The sequence below is a fragment of the Chinchilla lanigera genome, unplaced genomic scaffold, assembly GCF_000276665.1.
Source record: "Chinchilla lanigera isolate Chin_1 unplaced genomic scaffold, ChiLan1.0 scaffold00033, whole genome shotgun sequence".
NCBI classification, from domain to species: Eukaryota; Metazoa; Chordata; class Mammalia; order Rodentia; family Chinchillidae; genus Chinchilla; species Chinchilla lanigera.
The window spans coordinates 19,153,436-19,169,033 of NW_004955434.1; the positions used below are offsets into that span (position 1 = coordinate 19,153,436).

At 43.7% G+C, this 15,598-nt stretch overlaps 1 protein-coding gene across 7 annotated transcripts in view; it reads right to left on the bottom strand.

Annotated features, from left to right (window-relative positions):
- Positions 1–3,310: 3,310 nt before the first annotated feature.
- Bnc2 (basonuclin 2) overlaps positions 3,311–15,598 on the bottom strand; it is a 412,238-nt gene continuing 399,950 nt past the window's right edge. For all 7 annotated transcript variants that reach the window (XM_013516364.1, XM_005388715.2, XM_005388717.2 and 4 more), the window contains one exon: positions 3,311–13,137. In XM_013516364.1, the coding sequence (XP_013371818.1) occupies positions 12,477–13,137 (661 nt within the window). In that variant the 3' untranslated portion in view covers positions 3,311–12,476. The remainder of the gene's footprint in view (positions 13,138–15,598) is intronic.

Consider the following 15,598-nt stretch of genomic DNA (forward strand, 5'->3'; position numbering starts at 1 on the left):
AATAATCTAATAAGTGTCTTGTTTTCAGCCTGCAAATGACTTTGTGAAAGTTGGGAGGGAAATTCTCCACTTGAAAAAAAATAAGAAAGACTGAAATGGAGATTGTGGGAAAGAACAAAGATGGGAAATTATGAGAGTGCTTTGAATTGTTAATAGCATTTATATTCGTAAAAATGAATCTCTCTAAAAACCTGGAAGTGCCCTAATAATTTTAAATCACCTTATACAGCACATGCCCCCAAACCCGATAACCTCAGAATTCAATCGCTTAGAACCATTTTTTGGAACATTATGAAATCTGGAAGTAGCCACACAAGGCACAGACTCTGCATTTAAAATTATTGAATTCCTTGATGTATTTTTTTTTCCTGTAAGTTCTTACATTTGGAAAGAAATCAAGGGATCAAAATATATTGCACTATTTTTAGATAAAATGATGGTATGGGTCAAAAACACGAGATTTAAAGTGAAAATTATGATGAAGAGCGTGAAGGAGAGCGAAGACAAGACTGCAGGCGGCACCAAAAGCAGAACGAGGGCTGCGCCTGCCGATGGAAGCGCTGCCGGCCAAGGTAAGGCGAGCGGGGGCGGGTGGTGAGGATGCTCCGAGGCAAGTGGAAGGACATGTCACCGACCCTGGGCTTCAGACAGCAGGGACTGAGGGAAAGAGAAACTTGCCCCGTACCACCGTGGCTGAGGGGTGACTTGGAGTTCCCGCAGCGTTTCATTAATGTACGAGTCAAATGCTGTTACGAGCCAGTGGGGATAACAGACAGTTTTACTTTGCGAATTTCTGGTTTCTAATGTTGCACTTGAGCTTAATTTTTACAGCTGTCCTTGTCTTAATGTTTTTTTTTTTTTTCTCCCTGGGGTTAATAGTTTCTAGTTACATATCAGCGTTTAAAGCAGCATGTCACCGTCAGGCAGCACACGGCTTCTGATGGTTATGGCGTTTTGGGTTGCCGCTAGTTCTCTGGAAGGGCAAGTGCTCCTGTGAGCGGTACAGCAAATCCCTCCTGTGATTGGAACATGGCAGCAAGGCTCAGGATGCACGCTAGACATCCCACCAAATGCCTTTTGCAAACAGCAACTCAATGAGGATTCCTGCCACGAGGCAAAACGCTTGGAAAGTTACTCAGCGCTGGCATCGCTAGGTTCGGGGTCAGCATGCTGAAACCAGGACTCATTATGCTCCTACCATGCCAACTCGGTGCAATTAGCCTAGCACGATAATTTCCTGCAGCCATATGTCGATCTTTAGGGGAGGGATGGCTTCATATGCCTGGTGGCTCTGAGCTCTGACTGGCATGTCCCAGCTTCGAGCACATTTCTGTAAATCAAGATAACACGGATGAGGCAGTCAAAGATGAGGCAGATGAGCCATCTTGAGTAGAGAGAGGAAACTTAGGCATGGGTTGCGTATTTGTTGCAAAGTGTTTTGCTGTTTTCCTTCTTTCCTTTGCAAGGACATTTTCAGAGGAAGGTCGCGGGAGCACCGCTGTGTGTAAGGCTGACTCCCTGCCCCTGCTCTCCCATACAAGTAAAATCAATAGAGGGACCTAGAACACAATAAGTTATGTTCAGGGCTGCGTGGCCCGTACTCCCATTGGAGACCTATCAATGTGAACTAGCACTGTTGGGAAATCTCTCCAGCTACCCTCTTAATCAATACCTCTGTTCATTATACATTGCTGATGAATATGGGTAATGATTGGGTGCCCGTGAGTCAGGTGACTAAAAATAACTGTGCCTTACTGAGAATCAATAGATATTCCCCCCAGTGTTACTTCAGGCAGTTCAATATTCTCAGCTGCCCTCCTCAAGCCCCTACCACTGTGATCCTCTCTCGTCTTCACTGATAGATCAGCTTCATCCTCAGAGCGGCTTTATTAAATTAGTAGCACTTAATCTGCTATGCTACTGTCAGCTGACACGGAGCAAACCAGCAGGCAGCAAGCCTTCCAGTGGCTCAGGAGAGCGACTGGCCACAACCAGCCAGTTTTGATTAGCTTTAGGCCACGAGCTGTTTCCATAGGTGCCTCTTCTCTAAGCAGGAGGATTTGCATCACTTAGTAACACTGCATACAACGTTTTTCAAGAAGGAGATGTTTCAGGGAGAATTCATGCCAGTTACAGGTGTGTTATGACAGACAAAAAGATCATACTTATACTTGGGTTCTTTGCAGGAGTGTGTTAACACATCCGTGACTTTAACAACCATATGCCTCAGTGGAGGTTGACTTCTCTAAAGTTGCCTAACCTTTATTTCTTTGCCCTCAGCCCCAAATCTCCCTGTGGGTGCTCAGAGTACTCAAGGAGGGACACCTGTTGATGCTTGGTGGCTAGCTCCCCAGATGCCCTGGGAGGTACCCCCAGTCAGGGATCTGTGTCTGGGTTGCTCCTTGCTAGGCCTGAGAGACGGGGGTATCCTGTCCAGAGGCCTGCACCAGTGGCTTGCCAGAGAGTCTGGGAAGTTCATGGTCTGGATTATAGGCTGAAGGAAACAGGAGATGTGGGTGGTACAAGCCAAGACTTTGGGAAATCTGGGTTTGAGGATGAAGCAAAAATCCTGAAGACACCAGCACAAGTTACACTGTGCATTAGTCTGAAGTTCTAACGGGGACACGTTTGGGAGGCAGGGGTCATATGAAACATTGCTGAGCAAATGCACTTTCTATATACTTCTTCTACGTCCCTCAAACAGTATAATAGGAGGAACTGTCACCAAATGGGACATCTTTCCACCTGCTCATTTTATTTCTAGATGATATTAAGCACCGTCTGCAGAAAAACCACTGTCAAGAGACTATAAACTGAAAGATAAGCCTTTAATCTGAAGAAATATAAAGTCATCCTGCTGGTGGCTGGGCTCCACACATTTGAAAGGACAGCTGGGAGGGAAATAATGTATATTTGCAGGAAGCAAAGGTGAAAAATAACCTAACTTCTTCCTTTAGTTTTCCTTTTCTCAGAAGAGCAGTAGCCTGGGAGAGAGGCATTCTGGAAAGACAGAAAAGCAATCCCCGAAGTGATAGCTTTGGTGTGGATAGACTTAGGCGGTGTCTACTGGGCCCCACGGGGACTGGCTTGGATCTCTGTAGCTCTGCCTCAGCTTTACCATCCCAGCAAAAGTGAGTTTCTCCTCCTAGGTAACCCATTAAATAGTACTGTGATTCAGCCCAAACAGGAGATGAGCTCTAAGTTAGCCAACGTGCGCCCTTAATACCCCAAGCCGAAGTATTATTTGGTGTATCTGTAAAGAGCTACTGGAAATTGTTAGATCTGTGCAAATCAAAAAGGTAAGAAGAGATCAGTGACTGATAAATCTTTAATATAAAAATTGTACAAGAATTTTGATACAAATTACAAGAGGTATTTGGACAAAATATGAATAAAATTCCATTTACATCCCAAACCCTTATGCATTTTATGCAAAAGACATACGGTAGACAGTTATAGTACAGAAAATACAACAAAGGAAGTAGCAAATAAAAAATTTAATTACCTTAGGCTACTAATAAAAACAAAAGGCAAAACAAGACAAAACAAAAACAAAAACCTTGCTTGAAGCACATACAGCATTTATGAAGCTACCAACATCACAAGGAGATCAGGGTGATCCAAGCCGTCCCTGTCCCTGGGCGCAGTTACTTTTTGGGTAGTGCAGACTTTGGTTCTGCTGCAGGCTTTGTGGAAGCGACTGGGTGATGCTGGTGAGAAAAATACAAACACAAAAGGCTAAACCCTTAAATTCCGAGTGAGGGAGAAGACATCTGGGTGAAAAAAAATTCCTTTTCCTCAAGATATTTTAATTCCCTTTGGCCATTTTCACTGTCAAGTATGCAGGTTGAGTCAAATGCTTTTGTTATGGGAGACACACCCGTGGGTTTGGGGTAAGAAAGCCCTGTGTTCTCCCGGCTACATGAGGCATCCTGATGCATCTCATAGGACTATTCTAGGTTCAGCATGAGAGAACAGAGAACTTTCCCAGAGCCGCAGGCTGCCGCTCTCCCACTCTGAGGAGAATGAAAAGCAGGGATTTCACAGAATGAGCCAGGCAGGGTATGAGGGAAGCAATGGAAAGGGTCATCTGCCTCACGGGGGATGACCCACTGGTGTCCGTCACCCTCATACTGTCCAGTGGGCCATGCACTGAACGACCAGCTGGCCTCAGGTCAATGTCTTCTCCCAGTTTCTTAACCTTCCTTGTGCCTGTGACGTCCACACACTCACACCAAGCTCTCCCGCTCTTTTTGTACTGGCGCTGGTATGAAAACGGTAAGACTCTCTGCAGAGCTGCAGAACCAAAGTTTGCACAGGAAAGCAAGTGCACCACATATTCAAAACCTTAGACAGTCACATCAGATTAATATGTAATACTCAAACACCTCGTCCACTTAATTCTTGTTTCGTAAACCCCGGGCAGGATGGAACACGCATTTCCAAAGCAATGAAAACCAGGTTGAAAGAGGGAGTGTTCTACCTTCTTACTTTAGTAAAGATTTATTTATTTACTTATTATTTTTTGAGGGGACTGGGTGATATCAGAAGAGCAGAATGCAGGAGGGAGATAATGGGCACGTCAGGGGAGATTAAGATAGGCAATAAGAGGAATGGATTACTCCGTACAAAGTCATGCAAAAACGCTCCAAATTGAGTACGAGGTTAAAAAAAAATAAACAATCAGCCTTGGTTTCTGCATCTCAAGTGAACCTATTCACTCAGCACACTGTCTGGGAGTTCAAGAGCATCGTACCTCATGAATCAGCGCTTCTCACGGCTACAGCCCTGATTCAGTGGCCGGAAAAGGCAGGCAGTGAGCTCCCACAGAAACGGGGCCAGGTCAGTTCACCTTGCAGGGGAACTACCAAGAGGGCTGGAGCGGCTCCTCCTTTTTGAAAACATTTCCAGGCCAGGTGAACAGAGCTCTTTCACACACCCAGGATCTCCCCAGTCTCCTCTCACTCTGCATTCCGTAACAGAAGTGGGCAGAGGCAATGAATAATTGATAGGTCTACCATCTTAGCTGTGCATTATGTCAACACCACGTTTGGCAACAGGAAGCCTTATAAAGTCGTGGTAGAGCACTTAGACTATCTTCAAGAAATATACTTTCCACTATCTACATTTCTCCACTTTTTAAAAAATACCCTTTTCTGCCCTTCCTTCCCTTCAAAGATTCTTCAAGGGCAAGCTAAATAAAAGTTTAAAAACATTAACAATGTCCTTAGGCATCTCTGCTAATCAGAGTGAAGGGGAGAAAGCTAATATCAACTAGCAGAATTTGTGCAATTTTGGCAGCCGAGTTTTTCATTAAGATTCCACGTTTGCTACGGAAACACAGAAAACACCAAGTCAGTGAGCTGCCTTTTCTCTGACCAAAGTCCTCGCTCCAAGTGCGTTTCTTCCCAGACCTCAGACTGGCTTACGCAGTGACTTAGCACAGCCCTGCCCGCATAGATCCGTCCAGCTGTCTAGGCCTGATTCTGCTCCCTCTCTTTGTTAAAGTCCATGGCAAAGGTGACATCTGCATGTGTCTTATGTAGTTGACTGATACCTTATTTGAAATGTGAATCTTCGTAGCAGGAGTTAACTACCTTCTGTCAAGCTTGCTGCAAGAGGGTTGGAAGGAGGCAAGGTGTCCCCTTCTCCAAGGAACACGCACAAGTAGATCTTGCATTTTATTCAGGCACTCATCAGCCACTATTTCAGTCACTGTTTACGTGGTTCAGTATACACAAATAGCAGGCAATATGGACACATTAATTGGTCTTAGGGTATTCTGCAATGTTTTCACATGTTCTTCCTTTGTACCTTTGGCCCCCACCATTCAATTTTGAAAAAACCCCTCTCACTGTACTCGTACTTATCCAAATCCTTCCAGTGGAGAATTTACCTTTTAAAATTAGGGTAGTCCTCGTATTAAGGAAGACAGCTAAAAGCCCAGTACTTTCAGATTGCCAGTATAGTTTTAGTCTGTCATGTTACAATATGGGTTTGCTTTCTGCTATTGAAAGATACATGTGTACATTTAGAGTAATGGCTTGATGCCAAAGATTTCAAAACATTTTTTACCACCATGCATAACCAATTTGTTTACAGCACATGCAGTTTTTGAAGGGGAAGACAATTATTTTAAGCCTTTCCTTATAGAACATGGAGCAATCTAATCCTACTATTGCTACTGACCGGCAGAAAAATGTGCTTTAATCGCAGGGCCACACCCAGTACTCCCAAAATAGATGGGCATTGATTGCAGTACTGAAGTTTCCAAGTGAGTAGGGTACCGTCATAGAGAGTACCTCTCCTCTGACCCTTTATGTAAGAAGGGTCTTGTTTCTGCTCACTGAACAGCGGAGAGGGCCCCTCGTGGCAGCCCGGGGCTTCCCAAACATACACCAGGTGTGCAGGTGCACTTCTGTGCTGGGAAGACGGGAAGCGGAAGGAGGGGGAGAGGGAGAGGGGGAGAGGGGGAAGCAAGGAAGGGAAAGGGAGGGAGAGACAGAGACAGAGCGAGAGAGGCTGGCTGTGAACGTGTGTGCGCATCAGGGAACTCTGTGGGAAAGCCTGGCCCTTGTACTCAATTTCCCCTTCACCAGGGATAAACAGGCAATTACGCATCCTTTTATATTTGATGGCCAAGTGCTGAACTGCAAAGCACACTATTAGTTTGTGTCCCTTCAGGGCCAGGGCAATAAGTAGCCAAGAGAGCTGGGGCTAAGGCAGAGAGGGTGTTGTCTGCTGTTAGTGTGACAGTCTTGTCAGCAGCGTTCACATTACTGGAAGGTAATAAAGTGACAAGTAAGTTATTAGAAAGATATGAGGTGAAATTGAGCTGAAGCTTCTCGCGGCTCGGCCCCAGCTCCTTCCCGCCCTGCTGCAGTGCTCCGCTGTTTATGAACTGAGCCTTGTCCCGACGCCCTATGTAGGATTTTTTTCCCTGCAGTAAAGGTCAAATGAATTTACAACAACACTTTAGAGAAGAAGAATAAAGATAGTTTTATGACAACTAGAGTGTTGCTTCAAAAAAATATATAGCATGCTAATGAACAATAATGCTGATTTAATTCAGAGTGCCTATAAAAATGCTTCGTTTTTTTAAACCCTGTTCTTAGGCATTTGAATTTCTCAATAAATGCCCAAAATACAGTAGCTGACATCTAGTTATTGCAAAATGACTATAAAAAATCATTTTGTGCAATATGCGGGGAGGATGACAAAAGGACACAGGGTAAGGTGGGTACTTGGTCAGAAGCGATGGCAGGTAATTCAGGGGTCAGTTTTACGGCTGGATTTTCATAATACTTCTTGAGAATTACCATTAGGGTGAGCAACACCCCAATGCCAGGAAATACAGGAGCAAGCGTGGAGCGAACCAAGTATGGTCTTAGTGGCAGCATAAGCTAGGACAGTTTTTATGAGGGAAAACATGAAAATGAGTTGCCTTTACACCTGTAGGACAGTGTATGAGCTGCAGTTTCCATCAAGGGAGGCCAGCCACGCATCACAATCACAGCTCTGCGTGTGGCTACGCTGGGCAAGCCCAGGTGCGGAGGGCCGCTCCACGCTGGTGTCACTCGCGCCTGCTCCTCCGCCCCGGCCACGACTGCGAACGTTTTGTCACTGAACTCTTCTAGAATTTACAGTACTCCCAGCATCATTTTGCTCCCAAAAGGACTCTAGCATCACTTCCCACTCAAAAGCAGTGGAAAAGCGAACACCAGAATCTCCAGACGGTCCCTGTCGGCCCTCCTGACCCCTCAGGAGCGCTGCGCAGCTGTCGCTTTTCTCATCTCTCCCCCGGCGTGTTGGGTAACTCACCTCCTCACGGGGAGCTCTGCAGCTGGGGTGTCCGTCCGCCGTGAGCCGCTGCCAGGCCGAGCTGCACCAGACTCCTGGACAGACGGCCAGGGCATTGACAGCTACCCCCAACCTGAGCAGGAGTCAGCCCTATACTGAGTATCACCCGTTCTGACGGAAATTTAGTGACCTCTCCAGTCCTTTCTGCCCCTGCCTTTTATTACCCTCCTATTAAAAAACAAAGAATGAGAGAAAAAGCAACCCCCCATAATTTAAATGTTTGGAGGGAGGTGCTTTTTTGTAAGTAAAATGTTTGGCGGAATTTTACACCCCTTTAAGTAAAAGGATGCTTCCATAGGATCAGAGTCTCTCCCGGATGGCCTGTTCTTTACGGCAGCATATGCAGCATGTCTTTGGGTTGTTTATCCTATCAATACCATCAAGCGAGAGGCAGAACTTGGGACCGCTCAGGCCAAGCGCCTAAGCACTTAGCGGTGTGTCCACTGCGATCTGATTCTCTTACTTGGCTCGTGTCTAGGCTGTGTGTGTTGGGGGATTGTATTTGGTGGGAAACTAACATATCCTCAATAAAATGAGGAGAGTGCTTCTGGACCCACGCGTTCTTGATAGAATCAGAGCTTTTTAAAAGAGCAGCGTCTGTACCAGCTGGGCTGTTAACCAGTTAGTGCCGTCCTCCTCTTACTGGAAGGGCCTGCAAATTCATAACCGAAGAAATCACACTCTAAAGACAGTGAAAGCACTGCGCTAAGAATGTTTTTCAAAAAATGTTTGTCCTGTTCAGAAGGAAAACATTTCACACCTTTAAACTTCAAAAAAACCATGAGGCTGAATAGGGCAGCTGCAGCTGAGTTACACTGGGCTAATTTCATTAAATATAATTACTAGCAAGACTAAGCAGGTCAAATTTTATCACATTTTAAAAAACCACAGTTCTTATCTTTTCCTTCTGCCTTCCCCCTCCACTGCATGTAGGTGCTTTCAAAGGTGGACTTAGCCTTTCTGATATTTATAAAACACAGTTTAACGTGATAAAAACAGTAAGTTTCGCCATCAGTTAGAGAACATGTACAATAATACTGCCTAATTTTGTACCTATGATACAACTCTGGCTATAATCGAACAGGAAAAAATCACTTGGGTGAAAATCTACATCCTTACTAATTTTCAGTCCGCATGAAATGGATGCAGCTAGAGAGAAACTGACAGGAAACCCCTATGAAAAAGTGAGTGAGAAGGAATGGCCAAAGATGAAGAGCTCAGGCATTAAAATGCAGATCCCTCTGTCCTTCCTGTTTGCACATCAGCCCTGGGACCACTAGCTTAAAAATTACAGTCGGGTCAAAACCCTGCACAGGTACAACGGAGAAGCGGCAACAGCTTGGGAGCAGAAGACTTGTACATCTTATGAGTTTACATTTTATGCACTGAACATGCATTCCCTCACCCACCCCATCCCTTTTCAGTGAACTGGCTTTATACTGGGGAACATTACTGTTGAGAAGGCCACCGTAACAATGTGTACTGAGGCACAAACTAGGAGTAAACAGGAGAGAGAATTTAGAAGTGCCAGCTGTCCAAGGTTTACTGTCATTTCCGACAAAAAAAAAAAAAAAGAGGTGAACACATTCACGTTTGCAATGAAGGGAAGTTCTGCTTTTCGAATCTTATTACCTCTGGTCCCCGTTCGCCAGCTGGGTATGGACATTATCCTGGTTTGTGGCAAGTAACAAGACTCGAAACTTGGTACATTTGCTACTGTGACCTCCTGACTGTCCGCAAGTCGCTCATTAGGCTGTCTGACCTTTTACCTGACGTTAAATTAAACAGACTAAGCATTGAGTTTGTAGGGATGAGTTCCACTACGTCAGAGCAAATTTTAAAAGTTGCTGAAATAAGAAGTGTGTATTATATTCATAATATCAGATACAACTTAGTCAGTGCTCTCTGAAATCCGAAGTCTCCATAGTGTTTTGTTGGCACACTCAACGTGTTTTATCCACCCTTTTGGAACCTAATCATTTGATAACAGAGCAACAGCACAGCACAGAGAACGCTAAGAGGACCACGATGTTTGCAAACAAATGTTCATTATTCTAGTTCAATCTTTCACAAACATACTGTACAGAGTCTTGTATGGTATAAAACAAAGGAAAACATCTCTGTCTATTCAATTTAACACAATACCAAAATGAAGCAATTAAGACTTTGGGGAATTCAAAGGTATAAGAAAACAAAACGGTTATTACTAATTCCTCAGCTTTTTACCGTAAACATTTGTCACTTAACAGACATAGTGTTTGATAGAGTTTCTTTTGTAATGCAAATACTTTTGTTCTTCCCTCACTGTAGAACAAATGAAGAACCAAAGGAACTCCATAGAACCTCATAGCATCCTCAGAAGGAGCCGAGAAGATAAAGCTCATATATATATATATATATATATATATATATCTCAGAAGAGCTTATCTTTAAGAATCTATTGTTTCTGAATTTTTCACAAATAAAAAATACTGAATCCTCAACAAATGATGCTTTTTGGAAACAATAAATACTGTGAGGTACAATAAATCCTACAGGAATAATAACAACAGAAACATATTAACAGTTTCCTTTGGCAAATTTAACGGAATTGAATGCTGATATGAACACAAAAAAAATTATTACAAAACATGAACTATGGAAATGACACGAAAGGTTTAAACAAGGGGTATTTCTAACTTTTAGACTCATGGGCGAAATGTTTGAGGCCATTAAATGCAGAAAACAAATACATTCTCTTTCTATCGTGTACTGTTTGACAAAAGAGTCCTTGTTTATCTTTTCCCTCCCTCTACTTAGAAAAAAGAAAAAAAAAAAAAAAAGACAACAAAAACATAGTCTGCAATGCACACCCTAATGGTTTTGGCTGCAGACTCAATTTGAGTAAATATCATCATTTAGTCAGTATGTTGTGGTAGCCGAGGCTGCCGATGTGGTTAACCAGCTCAGGCAACATGTGTAAACATCGGAAACAAAACAAAATAAAACAAAAAGGGTTTGGAGCAGTCTACCCCCTCCTCCTCACTGTCAGTTGCTTGGTTTCAGCCTTGCCTTCCTTTCTCTCTCACAAATTCATGTGGGGAAGCACAGAACATTACCCAGTCAGATTCTAGCTTAAACCTCCTCCCCGCCCTTAGAAGGAGTGCCGCTCGGTTCAAGTGTAGCTCGCGTCCGCTTCCAGGCACTGCTGCTGTGAAATGGCTTTGATTTTGTCCGTCAAACAGGACCGAATCGTAGCGCCACTGCAAAATTTGTGAGAAACGAGACAGCCATACAACAGACCGACCCGATTCAGACTTCTTTCTTTTTAATGGTTTGGACCTTGGAAATGAGTGTTCCACTTTTCTACTGCATTCAGCTTTGTTCCATCGTGAGTGATTTGGGCTTTTGTATCCTGAAATATTATCCTGCCTCTGAGGAAGAAACGCCTTGGCTGTTTCACACCACATAATTTTGTTTTCCTTTTATGTAACGTAACATATAAGCAAGAAGGATGCAATGTTGATTCTAATAACATTCAGCACTTGAAAGAATCACCGAGTTTTTTTTTGTTTTTTTTTTTAAGCGGTTTTCTGGTGGCCGACAAATTGGCCTGCGGTTATGTTGAGTGACTAATTGTATTTTCTTTTCTGGAAACTTGTGCAAAGTTGGCAGTTTTGTGTTAACACTAATACTTTTGTTTGGCGTTCATGCCCTATACTGACCAGACCATTTTTATACAAGTGGATTTTTTTTAAAAAAGACACTTACTGAAGTATGGCAATAGTTTAAGGGTAAAAAAGAAGCATGGATATTACACATCCCCTTGTAGTGTATGAAAAAAGTGCATGACTGGATTTATGTACTAGTACAGAACATTTTAAAAATCAGATCTGTGCTGTAAAGCATGCCAGCACCTCTTTATCACTATATCTAACAGGTAGTAAAAACAAGACCATGTTTTCTTTTTTAAAAAAATGTGCATTAATGCTAACATAAATGAACAGAGCTAGCCAGCAAACTATTCTTTTCCTGCATATCTAACAGCTGGATGTAACTGTAAAAATTAAACAAAAGAGTTAAACAACCATCAATACAACTGTTTTACATCATTGGCCTCTCAAGGCTAAATATTTACAGGTGAATCTGCCATGCTTTAGTTGAAGATTCTCTCAAAACCTTAAAGTTCACAAAAGACAACTATACGAAGTTCCTCTTTGTTTCTTTTTTCTTTTCTCCCTTTTATTTTTTGCAGGCAACAGTCATGGGTACAACAAACTGTCTCCTTGGAGAAGACCATGAATTATGCTATCGAAACTGGGGCTGGACGCACGCTTTACCTGTGTGTGCGTGTTGAAAGGGGGACTATTTTCACCCCCAAATTAAAGATTCCACCCCTTTCCCCAAACTATGAAGGAAAAAGAAAAAATTCAAAAGCACCTAGTGTTTATCTTTTTCATCTAAAGAAAGTATGTGTGTGTGTGCGCGCGCAGACGCAGAGGCACGCATATGCGCGCGCACGCACGCACGCACGCGCACGCACGCACGCACCCCGCCGACACACACGTACGCCCACGCTGCCGGTGGCAGTTCGCACGTGCAGGTGAGAGCTGGCGTCTGAAGTGTCCGTCCTGGGACTAATCTATGGAAGCGAAGGGCAGGTTTTTGTGGAGATTGGGGTTCTGACTGTGCCGATTGCGGCTTCTTACAGAGGAAAACATCATGTTGCAGCCGGGGACTTTGCACTTGTGCATCTCTCGCAGGTGCACCGTCTTGTAGTGCACCCTCAGCGTCCCCTTGTTGCTGTACATTTTGTGGCAAATGTTGCACATGATCCCGCCGTTGCTCCCCGACAAGCTGCTGAACATCAGAGATCCTGAAACTTCAGCTCCTAGGCTGCCGGGGAGGGCGGCGGCCTCAGCCTTGTGCACCGACTCCCCACTGTCACTCGCCCCGTCAAGGTCGTCGAGGAGAATCCCCTCATCGCTGCCTGCGTCGGACTCTCTGGAGGAGTGGATGCTGCTGCTGGACTGGAGGCTGGAGGTGGTGCTCAGGTCAAGGACCATGTAGTCCTCCGCCATGCCCCTCCCATACCCGTTCAGGTGCGAGTCTTCCGTCCCCGCGGGAGAGGAGGCATCTTCCCTGACATCGAGCCCCAGGGGGTGCTGGGCACCATAGATCTTCACCAAAAATTCATCCCGGAGGTCCTTGCTAAGGGAGGGCTGCGAGGAGTCCAGGCCCATGTCATCGAGTTCTTTGGTCAACAGTTTACGATGCAGATTTATGTTGGCACTGTGTCTAGGAAAACAAGAGGGAAGGGGGTAGGTGCACAGGGAGCGGGGAGGGCAGAAAATGGAGAGCATTTTAAAATTGATTCGCTTTCACCAGGCATCAAATAAGCACACTCGTTTTACACCACCGTAAAAGCAAGCATTTTGCTACATCCTCGGGGGCTGGGAGGTACAGTAAGGGAAACTATCCTTTCACTAATTTTTGGAAGGGTAAAATATTCAATGGTAGGATGAACGTAAACCCATGCACCCTTTCCTCAGCGTTTGGGTTACTGTTGCTATGTAGCAACCTCGGCCTCCCAGGGCCTCGTAGAAGAAAGTTTAGAATACATGTACAGTAAACAGATTAAAAGAACAGAAACCTTCTTGCTTGTCTGAATAGAATAGTCTAAATTTATCTCAAAACAACCCCCTTCTTCGTACAGTAAACACTGTACTGAGGTATAAAAATATCTAAAAGGAGGGCTGGGGATTTAGCTTAGCGGCAAAAGCGCCTGCCTGGCAAGCGCAAGGTCATGAGTTCGGTTCCTGGTACAAGAGAAAAACCAAAAAAAAAACAACAACAACAACAAAAAAAATATCTAAAAGGAAATGGTCTAGATAACTTAGATTTTATTAAAAAATAATGAAATCTTCACCCCCACTCTTCTGTATTTCAACTTTTAAGAAAAATATTTGTTTGTTAGTACTTTAATATACAGTTAAAAGACTCTTGAACAACTTAAGTCTATTTCTCAGAAGGCTCTGAGATCTCAGTTAAACCTAAGGGCAAAAATACATTTTTTCAGAAGCTGCTATGCTTTAATTGTTGAAACGTTTTCATCAAATAATTTCATTTTAAAATTCTTTAAAACAAAGGTATAAAAATTATGTTTTAAAATACAAACCCACCCACCCTTTAAAAATGACACTAAACAACAGGGAAAAAAAACCCTAAGAGGACAAAATTAAGATACAGTAAGTACAAAAAAAATCAAGCACAGTAACTTACGATCCCTCTAGGCTAACAACTGGAACCTATACGGCTTATACAAGCAAAACTTTTACTCTGTTCACTGAATGTTTTGCTTGTGTTAAAAAAAAAAGGCAGGTTTGTCCCCAAGCATCCAAAGGGACATTACGATTCACAAAGCCTGATGCCATTACTCATTTGAAAACATGGTCTTTGTATTTACGTCCCCATTCATTTTTAAAGTGCTCTTGGGCATATACCTCTCTCCAATTGCAGAGCTCAGACGTTTTGCAAGCACCTCAATTGAACGCTACCCTTCCCAAAGTAGACCGATAAATAGGTAAATAAAGCTTCTCAATGCTGGCACAGAAGCTCTACATCTTGCAAAAGCAATCGTGGTAACAGAAATGACCTGAACGGTCAGTATAAAGTCCAACCGACATTTATAATTAAAAAGTACAGAAGATCAAAGCTAGCCGCTCTACTGGACAGCAATCATGGCCGCTGTTTCCTACAGATGGTCGAGAGGTATGTGCCTCAGGGGCAGGGAAGGTGGGCAAGACCTCTCCACCTTCCACACAAGACAATGGGTAGCACTTTGGGTGTCAGGGGCGGAGGGCACGGCCCTCTCCGCACTGCACTTGGGAAGGCTGAGCTTACCTTGTGATAATAAGATCAGCTTTCTAATCTTTTGCTAAATCGATCACAAAAGAAAGCAAGAATGAGAGACAGAGAGAGAGAGAGAAAGAGAAAGAAAGAGAGAGAGAGAGAGAGAGAGAAAACAAATTCACATTCTAGACATCTGGTTTAAAAAAACAAACAATAAAATAGGGATTTAAAATGTTTTGATCACAAAATAATTTTCTGTCATAAGCGATCATCTCATATGCTGTCTTGATGATTTTCAGATCAGCTGCGTAATCCAAAAATCATAAATCAAATTAAGATAAACCAAATTCACAGTATCATCACCATCACCCATAAATGAATCCAAGCAGATACATGCAGTGTGAGGGTGTGTGGATGACAAACAGAAGCTGTCCCCGTGGCCCCTGCTCAGACACAGTCATCCCTGCTTTCTTGGTACCAAATGGCAGATGACTTCAAATGCAAGCTGCTAAGTAGAATACAGGAAATGCCTGCTGCGAGTCTTTTCCAGGACGTGAGTACAGCATCGCAAGGGTTCTAACAAGAAGGTACAAACTGAGTTACGCTGCTTACGTGCTGTTATTCTATTGATAAAACTATCTACCAACTCTAAGCAGCTCACAGAATCTTATCCCTCAATGTATCACTTTTAACACGCTCCCCCCTTCCTCAATCTCACACACACGTTGTGCTACGACTGTCATCTAGAACAACCGTGCTGTTTCTCACACATCTGTAGTTACACTTCCTAGGTTCCCTGCTGAGAAAACAGCAACCAGACACACAGTAGTCACACCCAGTCACGCTGAGTAAAGAGGAATAAATTAACACTGACAAAAGGACACGCTGATCACCCAGACGGACACCT